General features: G+C 31.9%; 1 protein-coding gene across 1 annotated transcript; it reads right to left on the bottom strand.

Annotated features, from left to right (window-relative positions):
* Positions 1-1,560: 1,560 nt before the first annotated feature.
* Positions 1,561-11,436, bottom strand: LOC132734802 (uncharacterized). The gene is made up of 10 exons (XM_060721655.1): positions 11,338-11,436; positions 8,500-9,110; positions 7,995-8,174; positions 7,245-7,362; positions 6,492-6,653; positions 5,492-5,683; positions 4,815-4,967; positions 4,318-4,417; positions 3,582-3,703; positions 1,561-3,070 (listed from the first exon to the last, which is right to left on the bottom strand). The coding sequence occupies exons 2-10, from the start codon at positions 9,087-9,089 to the stop codon at positions 2,774-2,776; spliced, it is 1,914 nt and encodes a 637-aa protein (XP_060577638.1). The 5' UTR covers positions 9,090-9,110; positions 11,338-11,436; the 3' UTR covers positions 1,561-2,773.
* Between the last annotated feature and the right edge of the window lie 1,337 nt (positions 11,437-12,773).

Below are 12,773 nucleotides of genomic sequence, written 5' to 3' on the forward strand. Positions count from 1 at the left end.
GATGTAGATAACATGTTATCTATGTCTCTCATTATTTATGTCCCTTCTGTCGTGGGAATACCTTATTAGGCAAATGGATTAACATAAAATACATTTTTCTGAAATACATGTACATATTTTCATTTCAAACATGAAATTTGTTCATAAAAGTTATTGCAGCATAATATACTACAGGTATACAAGTATATAACATAGACTTTTTTTATTGATTCATATTATTATTTTATTTCACCTATTAAACATTGAAATTCAACACTTCTTAACATCTTTTAAACATAACATACATGTAAAAATATAAATAATGTTAAATAATACATATTTTGATTTCATAATTCATAAAACATAATTTAAGAAGTTTATTTAGCAAAACATACTGGTAAACAAGTATATATTATAGACTTTTTTTATTGATTCAAAGTTTATTTTTATTTCACCTGTTAGAGCTGCATGCCTCCAGATGAGTCAAAATATTTCAAGGAAATTAAACTTGGAAAAATGTACTAAGAGTTTAAGAAAAGTAAAAATATCAAAGATTCAAGTGATAATTTATATCTTGTGTGCAATTAATGACTGATTTTTGCAGTATTTATCACCATATTTCTACTGCCTTACTAACCCTGAAGGGGCTATTTTTGCCATATTTTGACCTCTTTTTGGTAATTAACATGGATTATATAAGCCGATTGCAATGTGTCAAGTACTTTCTTTGTTCACTTTACAATATTTTACTTAGTGACATTTTGCCTATCCAAGGATAGATAGCAATTAACAGGTGAAGGTCAAAATATGTTTTTTATTTTGTCATAATTTAATAATTCACTTAGCATAAAACAATAAATAATGCAAGGGTCCAAGCAAAATTTCTGTAAATATCAATTAAAATTAACTGTCACATTCAGATTATAAAAAGAGTGGGGCAGTCTTTTTTATTCTTTTGGCAGATTTAAATTTGATCCTGAACATTTTTCAATATCAACTGTTGATCAAACAACCATTTTTACATCAACTGTTGATCAAACAGTCAAACTTTTAAAATATAAAGACAATTCAGCTGAACAAGACAATAAAAATATGAACATAATGTCACTTTAAAATTTTCATGAAAATTAGTATGCATGTGGAGGGGTGCTGCTTTAAGCCTTCTTAACATCTGTTAAACACAACAAACATGTAAAAATATAAATTATTTTAAATAGACACAAAACATTTATAGTAATGCTGAAACAAAAATCACAGAAAATTATTTTATATTGTGGTCAAATACTTAAAATTGTTTAAAAAAATATAACATTATGCATATAACATCAACAAAAAATAATACACTTTTACCAAAAATATTTAGTTAAAGTTTAAATAATTGTGTAAAAATACAGTGGAATGGTATATAGAAAAGTAAAGTAAAAACAGTGAACACAGTTTTCAAGTTGTACTCTCGCTGAATAGCACAATCTTTCCTGATTAACTCATAGATAATGTAATATATATATATATAAATATATATATATATATATATATATATATATATATATATATATATATATATATATATATATATAAAATAGATTTTTGAAGAATAAAATTATTTAGACATGCTCTTAATCTAATGTACAATGCCTTTTCCAATCTCCTACGCAGTTATCTCCCCTTATCAGTACAGAGATACCTGCCATCACAAACATTTTTATAAATATTTTGATATTTTATATTTTTATAGCTTTTTAATTTATTTTTCATTATTTTGTATACTTTTACGTAGGTATGAAAAGTTAAAAATAAAACAGAAAGAGGAAAATGATGTTACAATTTTTATGTAATGGTATATACTTTACATTTGAATTTCAACCTTACGTCATGTGACTTTCATCATCATGCGATGTCTGTGAAGGCAGTGATACAATTCTGCCAAGGGAGGCCCAAGGGAGGTTATCACAGTGAGGAGTTTGTGCCTATTCATCCTCATTCAACTCCCATCTTCATATTTGAGCCGCGTCATGACAAGACCAACATAGTGGATTTGCAACCGGCATGGTTCCAGACCAGCCTGCGCATCTGCACAGTCTGATCAGGATCCATGCTGTTCGCTATCAGTTTCTCTACTTGTTATATGGTTTGTAAGCGAACAGCATGGATCCTGATCAAACTGCACGGATGCGCAGGCTGGTCTGGATCCATGCTGGTCGCAAACACATTATGTTGGTTTTGTCATGACATGACTCATATTGAATTTGCTTCATTTTTAACAATAAAACTGATACAGATTTTCTTTTTTTGGAAATGATGCAAAATATCATAAAAAGTAAACTTTGAAGTCATAGTGTATAAAGCTATATTATATATATCTGATGCCTGAGGTTTAAAAAATGTTTGATTAAATTTTCAAAAGAATAATTCTAAAATATTTGAATGAGAAACATATATTATTTACATACTAAAGAATGAATGACAAATGCATGAAATCAATGCTAATTGGTTAAAACTCTATTTCAAACAGCAATATTTCATTCAGGAACATCTTATTCTGTTTACATACACTTATCATGTATATGAAATAAAAAGAGACATTATGTGTTACAAGTATTTCAAGAATCGACCATTATATGGACAAAATTTGGATTAAATGGTCCTCAGCTCTTAGGCTAGTAAGGTTATGTAAAGAACAATAAATTACAAAATTTTATCATTAATAAATAATTTTAAATTTCACTAAAATATTTCATAAGATAAAGCTATATACCCTTTAAGACTTGATAACAATAATATTACTTAAAAAACTTTAATATTTAATACTAATATTATCATACTGGGTCAAGGCAAGCAGCGACACTCCATATGTGTACGAGTCACATGACCAAAATGGGAAATACCCTCCAGCCTCGCTGTTATATCCATCAAAGGTCATTGGGGTCATTCTCCCAAAATGAGGCTGCTTCAACATGGTGTCGTATTCAGCTTTAGTAACAACTCCTTTCATTCCAAGGATGTTTTTTGGGGTTGCCGGAAATTTTGTGTCGGGGAATGTGGTCCCATTAAAATATTCCCTCCTATTAGCTGGATAGAAGAATGGCATACTCTGAAATGGATAAGAAAGAAAGAATATTCAGATGCCATATTTGCAAAGGAAGTAATGAAATGTAAGGTCTATTTAGAATTTAACAGAAGAAACTAGGAACCATTATAGTTGCTTAACTTAGATAATTATATTATGAGACAATGACGGCACCAAGAGGCAGACTAGCGTAGCTGGCTCTCTGGTGGTGGCATTTGTCTACTATCGTTTAACCATATTATATGCATTAAAGATTTGTGCAAGGAAAAGGAATGATGTGTGGCAGCATGGCCGAGTGGTTAATGTGTCGGACTAGTAAACTAAGGATTGCTGTAAACATTTCAAATCACGTCAGGGGTAAGCTGTTGTTTCCATGAGCAAAAAAACTTTACACTCATTGCTTATTACTGGTTGGTTCCAGGAACAGATTGAAGAGTGTTTAAATAAGCTTATAGCTCCCAACACATGAATACTAATACCTTAAGTCCATGAAATATAAGATTATTTACATTGTGTCGAAGGACAGAAAAAATACCTCAAGACTTTTGCCAGAACCAGAGAAGAAACTGTTCCATGGTTTGTAATTGCCAGATAATACATTCTTTTCCAACCACATTACCAACTTCTTTACTGTGTCTTTAACATAGCTGGGAGTATCTATAAATGATATACAAATATGATCCTTGGTTTGCACAACTTGCAAATTAGTTAAAATGACATACTATTGTTGTTGTTTTTCAATGTGTATCATTATTTGTTACAAATCAAAGATATATAACAAGTAAAGTATCTCTTTCTCTTCTCATGCTTAAAGGGACTCCACTAAGGTTGTTTGACATGGTGGGCCTTAAAATATTTTCTAAAGATTTTGTACTAATTGGTGGAGGTGTGAACCAATAACTTATGTGAAAATTATCAGGTCATTCACTTACCCCTTTTTTTCACGAATATTCATTTTATTGTGCAAAATGGCCCCAAAATAAAATGCATTGCAACTCTTTTTACTCAGTTCGTCTAGGAATCGTACAAAATATCCATTTACAATATATCTCTGAGTATATTTCTTTGTTTGCCATAGCAGAGTTTGCCATTTTTCAGTGCTTCACTTGATGTTTGTATGATTTTCAAATTTAATGCTTTTAGGCCTAATACCTAAGTGGAGTTCCTTTAATCTCTAATTGAGTATTTATATGACCTCAAATGCTGCAGACAAATGAACAATGGTTAACTGAAGTTAAAGAACTCTTTAAGATAATGAAAAACTGTCTCACCATTTTCCCAAACAAGTTGTTTATTTTGAGTCAATGTCCATGTATTAATTAAAGCATTCAAGGAAACAGCAGTTGAAAATATACGATCTTCAGCTCGGTTCTGAAACATATGTTATAATCTACCATTCAGTCTTACAATAAAATATAAAAAAACAACAAACATGGCAATGCCATAAAAAAAGATTTTTTTCCAAACTGGAAACCATTTTTCTATTTCTAGTAACTGTGACCTTGACCCTAGGGAGCCAAAAATCAATCTCAAGCAAGGTACAATGTATCTATGTAAGCTTTCAATATACAAAGTTTAACTGGAATATCTTGTTCCTAAATCTAGTTATCAACTGGAAACCACCTGTTGACACCTGCCTGAATGCCAGGATTGAAATGAAACGATTCCACATTGGTTTATGCTTTATACAGCTTAAATATATGTGTAAAAGAGGCTGTTTCTTACAGAACATATCATTAAATGTTAGGGAAAAAATTCATTTATTTACCACAGATTTATTAAAAAGATTAATGTCATCATCTCCAAGGAAATCATCGATGTACATTGAACCGTCTACGTCAGTTTTAGTTGATCGAGCTATATCTTCTGACATCTCCGTCCATAACACAGGTCCTAGAACTTTCAATGCATATTTCAACATCTGGAATGATGATTAAATCATAAATGATAATTTTATATTTACACATTTTTCTTTATCATAATAACAATCTACAATAGTCAACACATGTATTTCCACATCTGAAATGTAGACTAAATCTTATTGTTTTTTTATTGAATGTTTTCAATTATTTTTTTACTGAAATAACAATAATAACTATTTATTACTACTTGATTTCCTTTTATTAAATATAGAATCCCCATTAAATAAACATTCTCACTTAATAAATTATGTAATTTAAAAAAATTGAACAAAAACATTTCTTCATTTACCAAAACAAGATACACATATGAGCCGCACAACAACAAAACCATCACAGTGCGTTTGCAACAAGCATGAATCCAGACCAGCTTGCACATCAGTGCAGTCTGATCAGGGTCCATGATGTTCGCTATCGTTTTCTCTACTTGTAATAGGGTTTGTAAGCTATGTTGGTTTTGTCATGGTGCGGCTCATATCATGTTTATGTGGTCATAAGAATTTAGGTCTAACAAATCTGAATGTACCTGATCAAGACTTGGTGATGTAACAAATCTCCTATCAGTAGACAGCCTTCTGTTCAGCAGAGAGTATGACCTTGACACGAACCAGTAGAACTCAAACTTAGACGGGTAGTATGTTAACGCCAGATCTGGACGAGACGACAGATTTGTGGACATCTCATGTGCTATCAGGGACGTTGTGTTCATAAATATTTGCTTTTAAAAAAAACAAAGATAAGAAATTTACAGAAATAAAGTAAACTTATCTGCTCAGAAATGTGGCATAATTTTATGAACAATTTCCATGACTTACAAATATCAGAAATAGTTATTGACTTAAATCAAAGCAACGGTATATCTTATTAAATTGGGGCTTGCAAAGGTAATACATTTTTACTAGATTAGGAATGAGACAAATAGATCCATATTGTTTTTAATTTATAATTTAGTAACATCTAGAGTCTAGCATTGTATCAGAAATCATGTGGGATTTGTTATCAGTCATTTGCAAAGAAAATGGAAATAACTGATAAGTTGCGTTCTGTAGTCGTATCCTAAGTGTATCCTAAATCCTGGGACTTCTGATAAACTATAGGACTAACTCAAGACCATTTTAATAAATATTTTCATTTTTAGTCAAACTTTTAGATTTTTCTCAGAAAAGTTAGAAATACAATGAACACACTTCAATCCACAATGTGTAAATGTTCATCTTCCATGGCTATTCAGAAATTGAAGAATCTTAACATAAGAGTCATAAGTAAGGACATATTTTAGACCAAGGACTTTCCCTGAAACGCAACCAAGGGAATACATGTTTGATTGACCAACCAAGGGCAAAAAAAGTGTTGAAATCAGTGTAAAAATACAAGACAGACAAACAGACTATTAAACAATATTTTTTTAAAGTGAGCTGAAAACTTCAAGAAGTTCAGTCTGACACTTTCACACATGAGAAAATGTACATGATATGTGCATGTGTCTCAAGGTCAAAGACTGCAAATGATTTAGTAATACCCAGTACCTGTATACCATCATCTATATGTTCTAAACACAGCCCTGTGATTGTACATGTGACTACCCCAAATATAAAGTTGGCAGACACGGTCACGTCCACGTTGTTCACGTTAAACGGCATTACAACACCTTTATCAAACAATGATTTCACTTCTTCTGTGTCCTGCAGCTATAACACAAAATAAATCTGTATTAAATTAGTACAGTCATGCCCTTGAAAGGTTAATTTTGAAGCACAAAGTGCTGATAATTTACCTCCATGCAAACTCCACTGAGTATTAGCCAAAGTTATGAATTTTGAGCCAAAAGTTGGTCACTGTATAGCGGCCAATGTGAACATAAATGTCAATAACCTGAGACGATATGAAAAGGACGCGGTAGCCTTTAAAAAGGGCTGTTATGCCAGAAAAGTAATTGCAGACAGGCCTAATTGCTCTTTTATGTTGGTAAATTCTGATTAAAATCAGCACCTAAATAATGCCATGCATTAGGATCTGACAATCACCAATGGGTTGTAAGAAATAAGTAGATCTGAACTTTAGTCAGACTGATATTGGTAGTAATTCATTAACAAAACTGACATTGTCTTTTTGCTTTTTTCTTTAATTGTGGACATACCAGTACATGTAACAAGCTTCCATATTGATCGAAAATAAGAGAAATTTTCAATTAAAACAATAGATCAAAATAGCTTTGTAAACAAATGGCTCTGAATAGAATTCCATATTAAATGTTTGCAATGAAAACATGATTAATTTACCCATGTAGTCACTAGAGCAACATCTTCGTTGTTGGAATCAGCTTTCTCTAGAAATGATCTCAAATACATGTATGTCCTTGGATCTATTGTGGTCTGTATGGCTGTTTTAGAAAATGGTCTGTGAAAAATAGAAACAACATAAATGGTCTGTGAAAAATAGAAACAACAGAAATGGTCTGTGAAAAATAGAAACAACAGAAATGGTCTGTGAAAAATAGAAACAACATAAATGGTCTGTGAAATAAAAACAACAGAAATGGTCTGTGAAATAAAAACAACAGAAATCAATGACCATATACACCGAGTTTAAAATAATGCAACATTATATAGGAATAAAGCATAGGAACATATAAAAATATTATATATTTTTACCAATTATTACTATGTTATTTTACTGAAATCATAGTGAACAAAAAGTGCGGCGTCTGTGGCCAAGTGGTTAAGGTTGTTGACATCAAACTGCTGTAGGTTCAATCCACATCAGCATCACCGAATTCTACATGTAAGAAAAGCTATCCAGCTAGCTTACAGAACATCAGTGGTTCTACTCAAGTGCCCGTTTGTGCCTGACAAAATGTACAGACTGGCACCTGAGGTCTTAATCCACCAGCAAAGCTGCAAAGTCGCCATATGACGTATACTGTGTTGATGCAATGTAAAACCCAATTAAAAAAAGAAAAGAATAAACGGTATTTTATAGGCATTTTTTATTACAGTAATTTTATTTCTTGGAAATTTAACAACCATTACCTGTAAGCGTATTTTTTCACTTTTTCAAAGACTGATGATAAATTACTATTTTGCTTTGCCCAGGTCTGAAATCCATCCGGAAAATCTTCTCTAAACAGTGATAAAAGACTGCCGAGTCCTATATTAACAAATGTATCGTCAAAGTCCGGAGGTATGCGAAACGCTAGAGTAAACATATCCCTGGAATATATGTAATTAAAAATATAATTATCATATTCAGTACAACCTCTGCAAAGTGGTCATCTATACAGCAATCACCTCTTTACAACAACAGTATCATTATTCCAAAAAAAGACTATATTTAACCTCTGTTGAGCAACCACTTCCTCACAATATTTTATGTCTGGCCTAGAGAGATATTTTTTTTCAAGGAATAAGTTTTTAATTATTAAAATATTCTAAATTGTAATTCCGATGAAAGTCAAATTGATATATTGATATTGCGAAATTTCAGTGACAGCAGTGCTATGTTAATACAATACATGTATATGGAAAATAAACTTACTTTGAACGAAACAACTCCTCGAGTACTTTTTCAAGATCTTTAAGCCCCAATGCTCCAAGTATTTCTTCTATCAGTTTCTGAGGTAGGTAATCTGGAAGTGCTAAAACTTCAAACAAATTATGAGGCGAGCTTTGATAAGTCAACACGGTTTTATTAAACTCTTGCTGCCAAAATGTCATTTCTGAGTTTTGATATGGTGCATTTTGATTCCTAAACAGATTAACAGCATTTAAAGCAAGGTCGACTTGGCTGTCCGTCGGTTTAGGGCCATTTCCATAAATGTACGCCTCTATTAAACATGATGTTACCCAGGCAGGTGTAAACATGTTATTATCTGGCACTTTAAAGTTGTCTCTAAAAAGGTAATACTGTTCGTTTCCATGGAAATTTAGTTTCACTTCATTTGGATACATTCCTTTCTTCATTTCCCATGATGGCGGAAATATACTAAAGTCTGTGTCTTTTAATACTTGAGCATTCTTGATTTTGTTGAACAGTTTCTCAATGATTGTTTCGGTGTTTGCTAAAGATAACATGCCACATAAAATCAAGCAGGCAGTACATGCCATATTTCTTGTGAGGGTCAGCATGATTTATATAGCTTAGTTGATCTGAAATAAAAGATAAATTTTAGCTACCATTAATCCTACTCACATTACAGTCAAAACTGTCTTAGGTGACCTTCCATAGGACTTTTTTTTAGAAGGTCACATAAGACAGGGAGTCTCTTAATACAGGTTTACTGTCAAACATCCAAACATTTGTGCTATTTTGTGGTTGGGCAATGTCTCCACTCTTGAAGTGAGATTCTGACCCAGAAAAAAAAACATCTCAGAATTTAAGCTTTGGCATGTCAAAATATTTTGACTTTTCTAAGTTCATCACATAATCTAAACCAAGAGGCCCATAATGATCCTTTAATCCCTCACCTGAGTGAAGACCATAATTTATACATGTAACTACCTTTGACCTCATGTAAAGAAAATTGTGAGCATTTATTACATGCTTTTCAGATATACATGTAGATTCTAATTCAAATATAATTTCACAGTGAAAGTATCAAATATAATTTTCACCATTGCCAGAGTACAACAAGTATTTCGGAATGCGGATTAAATAAATATAATTATCTTAAATATAAAATGAAAATATCTTTAGAAATACACCCCGTCATGAGTAAAATGTGCTTGATTATGAGAAGCACAAGATATCTGCACATTTCATTTAAAATTGTAACATTATTTATAAAATTTTACAGACTTATTTTTCAACACAAAGAATGTGACATCATGTTTTGGTGATGTCATTCATGAGAGCTCATGTTATGACTCATTACACAGCAAAATCAGTAAAAACGTACAACAATTTTGAAAATACATGTATTAATTACATCTGTGTTCACTCTGTGAAATATACATGTTTTCCAATCATACATCTGGACCCATAACTATATACGTGTTATTTTTTGTCAAACAAAACAATTATTAGTATCCTCTACTCATTCTGTGATGAAAAGAAATTAAGATGTCCCCATGATTTATGCCACTGACAACCCTGTATATTCTGATTATTTCATATTTGAGTGGTCTCCAAAGTGTTAAATAAATTTGTTTGATCTGGTGAGTGACGAGTACTTCACAGGCCAAATTTCAAACATTTGACATACAACATATTTTGATGTTCCAAGATCCAAATTGAATGTAAACTGTGACATTCAAAAAGTTATAAAAGATTTCCTGTGATCTAGTTCAACTATAATTTCGTTGTCATGGTGACGACTAAAAACGGAAAATTACTGATTGGAATGTTGTACATAATGTAGCTCAACCATGACAACTCCATGCAAGAAATTTTGAAGAAGTGCTCATGACAATTTTGCTAATTTGAGTGTTTTCAACCCACCCCCTTGTCTCAATATTTCGACTGCAAGACCAACCGATTCTACAATCTGATATTACAAAGATGTCTGTCTTTACGATGTTTGTGAAGGGCAACCATTGTATATATAATAAAAAGCCCTAAAGTGCACAATTTGTTGGGCTACCCACGTACCCACCATCTTATTTCTTTAATCTCGCTCCTCAGAGCTAATTTTAATTTTAACTTCCTTTTTCTCGACTTTTGCTTGACGGGATCGCAGGGTGAATACACACTTATTAGCCGGGTCACAGGGTGGAGTTTTATTTCATAAACTTTGCCCCGCTTTCCTGCTAATTTGCGTGTTTCTACTCCGCATCCCCGCCATTTATCTTGTTAATTCTTGACTTTCGCTTGGTTGGGCTGGTGGCAAAGACACGCTTTTTAGCAGGGTCGCAGGGCGAAGTTTTCGTCTCGCACTCCAGCTATATTATAAGTGTGTTTTCGTCCCGCCCCCTGCCGTTTTATTTCTTAAATTTCTCCCTGCATTTCTGCTTCTTAGTGTGTTTTCGCTCCGCGCCACAGCCATTTAACATTTTAATTCTCGACTTTTCCCTTGATGGTGTCACAGGGCGAAATTATGAATGACACAAATCTGCCACCATATTGATCTCATCATGACCCTTGATTGGAAATAAAAGTTATTCTATTCTTTTCTACAGTATTCTATTCTATTAGATATTCTATTCTATTCCATTACATTTATTACATCTATTTAAAGATAAGCTTTTTGCACATTAGTCCAGCTGGAAATAAAACATCTTGTTACTCAAGCTTGAAATCGACTTGAAAATCAAAAAATGTTACCTGTAATATTTTGCTTTAATTTCCTACTTTCATTTTGTCAATGTTTATAAAAGCAGCAAGTTGATTGGTTAAAAAAAATGCCTAAATACATGACTAAAAGCCGTGTCAACGTACCAAAATAAAATTTTGAGTCACTCGTCCCATAGTCGGCTCGGTACCATTTTGATCAACTCGTCCCGTAGTAAATTCGAAGCCTGTTTCGTTTATATATAAAAAATAATATATTATCATAAATTTTTGTTTTAGTATAAGTAAAGATGTAGGTTACGAAGAAATTCCCAAACTTGACACCCAATCGGGTTATTTAAAGTTTCTTAATTTTGTCTATCATTATTGCAAGGTTAGTTGTCCTACAATATTAAAACCCGCACAAGAGATATTCATAAAAAAGAAATAATATACGGTCCGTTTTTGGTCAGACTTTTTTATGCTTATCCAATAAAACATTGTGGCTGATTAAATTGTCACATGCTTCATAAAAATTAAAGTAAAGAAGTATTTAGACTTTTTTTTATTATGTTACTAAACAGAATGGACAAAACTATCTTTGGGCAATCTGCCGTTACTTTTATTTGGAAAAAGTCACTTTGTTCTTGATTGAATGTAAGCAAACTAAATATAAGTATTTGCAATATTGATACAGTATTTATCAAAGCTATGCATGTGCGTTTAATGGTCAACAGTTACAAAGCATGTCACCTAAATATGTAAAATTAATAAGAAATGCAAAGTCTTTACTATACAATTTAATATTACAAACATTTAAATTTTCATTATATTTAACCAATGTCAATATAATAATGCATATTTTATTTTTCAGTTGCCAATAACATTTTAACATAAAACATCTACTTACATAAAACTCAATTTTAAATCATTTCATTCCGACTAATTTAAATATTTGATAGTGCCACAAAGAGGACGAGTTGGCCAAAAAGGGCAACGAGTTCATTCGTCCAGGACGAGTTCACCATAAGAAGGGGACGATTAACAAAAAAAAAAAACAAACAAAAAAACGACGAGTTGACCTGTTATCCCTGTTATCCCAAAATAAAAAGACAAATAATTCAAGTCGCATTCAAGGAGATGGACTGTTTTCGATTACAGTCACGAATTATGCCAATGTTTGAATAAAAATGGAAACCTGAATTTCAAATGGGATCAGTAATAAATTCACTGAATGATCAATCTTGTTATATGCCTTGTATCTTAAAGGTAGTCATGCATCTTCCAACTTTACAGATGATTTTAACAACATCGTAGTTATATTGTCACAAAGGAAACATGTATGTTTAAAAATACATTTTTCCTTGTTTCCCCTGATACGGTTACAAGATATTTCAAGCTACAATTAAAAATCTGTGTCTAAAAAGTCTGCAAAATTAAGAGTCATGCCATTAGTACGTACAGTTAGACTACATATAATATGCACTCATACTGATTTTTTCTCTACAAAAGAAAGGACGAAACAGATAAATATAGCTAGACAAATAAAAAAAATATACATGTAATAAGAAAATTTAATAGAGACCCATCATAACCATATAGTG

The sequence above is a fragment of the Ruditapes philippinarum genome, unplaced genomic scaffold, assembly GCF_026571515.1.
Source record: "Ruditapes philippinarum isolate M1 unplaced genomic scaffold, ASM2657151v2 ctg1067_1_1_1_1, whole genome shotgun sequence".
Taxonomy (NCBI): domain Eukaryota; kingdom Metazoa; phylum Mollusca; class Bivalvia; order Venerida; family Veneridae; genus Ruditapes; species Ruditapes philippinarum.

What these genes read in the sequence shown, in the direction of transcription:
- LOC132734802 (XM_060721655.1), bottom strand. Translation starts at nt 9,089, where the DNA reads ATGCTGACCCTCACAAGAAATATGGCATGTACTGCCTGCTTGATTTTA. An exon ending in ATATAGATGATGGTATACAG is followed by an intron (nt 5,684 to 6,491) that starts GTACTGGGTATT and finishes TTTTTTTAAAAG; the next exon opens with CAAATATTTATGAACACAAC. An exon ending in CATCACCAAGTCTTGATCAG is followed by an intron (nt 4,968 to 5,491) that starts GTACATTCAGAT and finishes TCATCATTCCAG; the next exon opens with ATGTTGAAATATGCATTGAA.